The following is an 818-nucleotide window of genomic DNA, read 5'->3' on the forward strand; positions in this document are numbered from 1 at the left end:
AACCTTGAAATATGTGACATTGTTGAAGTATTCACGACAGTACATAAGCCGTACTATAACCAGTATGGAAACCATGAAATATGTCACATTGCTGAAGAATTCATGACTAGTACTTAAGCCGTCTATAACCAGTATGGAAACCTTGAAATATGTGACGTTGCTGAAGAAATCACTACCAGTACATAAGTCGTCTATAACCAGTATGGAAACCTTGAATTATGTGACATTGCTGAAGAATTCCCGACCAGTACGTAAGTCGTCTATAACCTGTATGGAAACCTTGAATTATGTGACATTGCTGAAGAATTCCCGACCAGTACGTAAGTCGTCTATAACCAGTATGGAAACCTTGAATTATGTGACGTTGCTGAAGAATTCCCGACCAGTACGTAAGTCGTCTATAACCAGTATGGAAACCTTGAAATATGTGACGTTGCTGAAGAATTCCCGACCAGTACGTAGATCGTCTATAACCAGTATGGAAACCTTGAAATATGTGACGTTGCTGAAGAATTCCCGACCAGTACGTAAATCGTCTATAACCAGTATGGAAACCTTGAAGTATGTGACGTTGCTGAAGAATTCACGACAGTACATAAGCCGTCTATAACCAGTATGGAAACCTTGAAATATGTGACGTTGCTGAAGAATTCCCGACCAGTACGTAAATCGTCTATAACCAGTATGGAAACCTTGAAGTATGTGACGTTGCTGAAGAATTCACGACAGTACATAAGCCGTCTATAACCAGTATGGAAACCTTGAAGTATGTGACATTGTTGAAGTATTCTCGACAGTACATAAGCCGCATTATAACC

The 818-nt window shown here is 39.7% G+C and overlaps 1 protein-coding gene across 1 annotated transcript in view; it reads left to right on the forward strand.

The window, feature by feature from the left end:
* Positions 1 to 752: 752 nt before the first annotated feature.
* LOC137623552 (uncharacterized) overlaps positions 753 to 818 on the forward strand; it is a 12,610-nt gene continuing 12,544 nt past the window's right edge. Inside the window, exon 1 of the mRNA XM_068354384.1 lies at positions 753 to 818. This exon is cut by the window's right edge and continues 139 nt beyond it. Coding sequence (XP_068210485.1) covers positions 753 to 818 — 66 coding nt within the window.

The sequence above is a fragment of the Palaemon carinicauda genome, chromosome 30 (assembly GCF_036898095.1).
Source record: "Palaemon carinicauda isolate YSFRI2023 chromosome 30, ASM3689809v2, whole genome shotgun sequence".
Taxonomy (NCBI): Eukaryota; Metazoa; Arthropoda; class Malacostraca; order Decapoda; family Palaemonidae; genus Palaemon; species Palaemon carinicauda.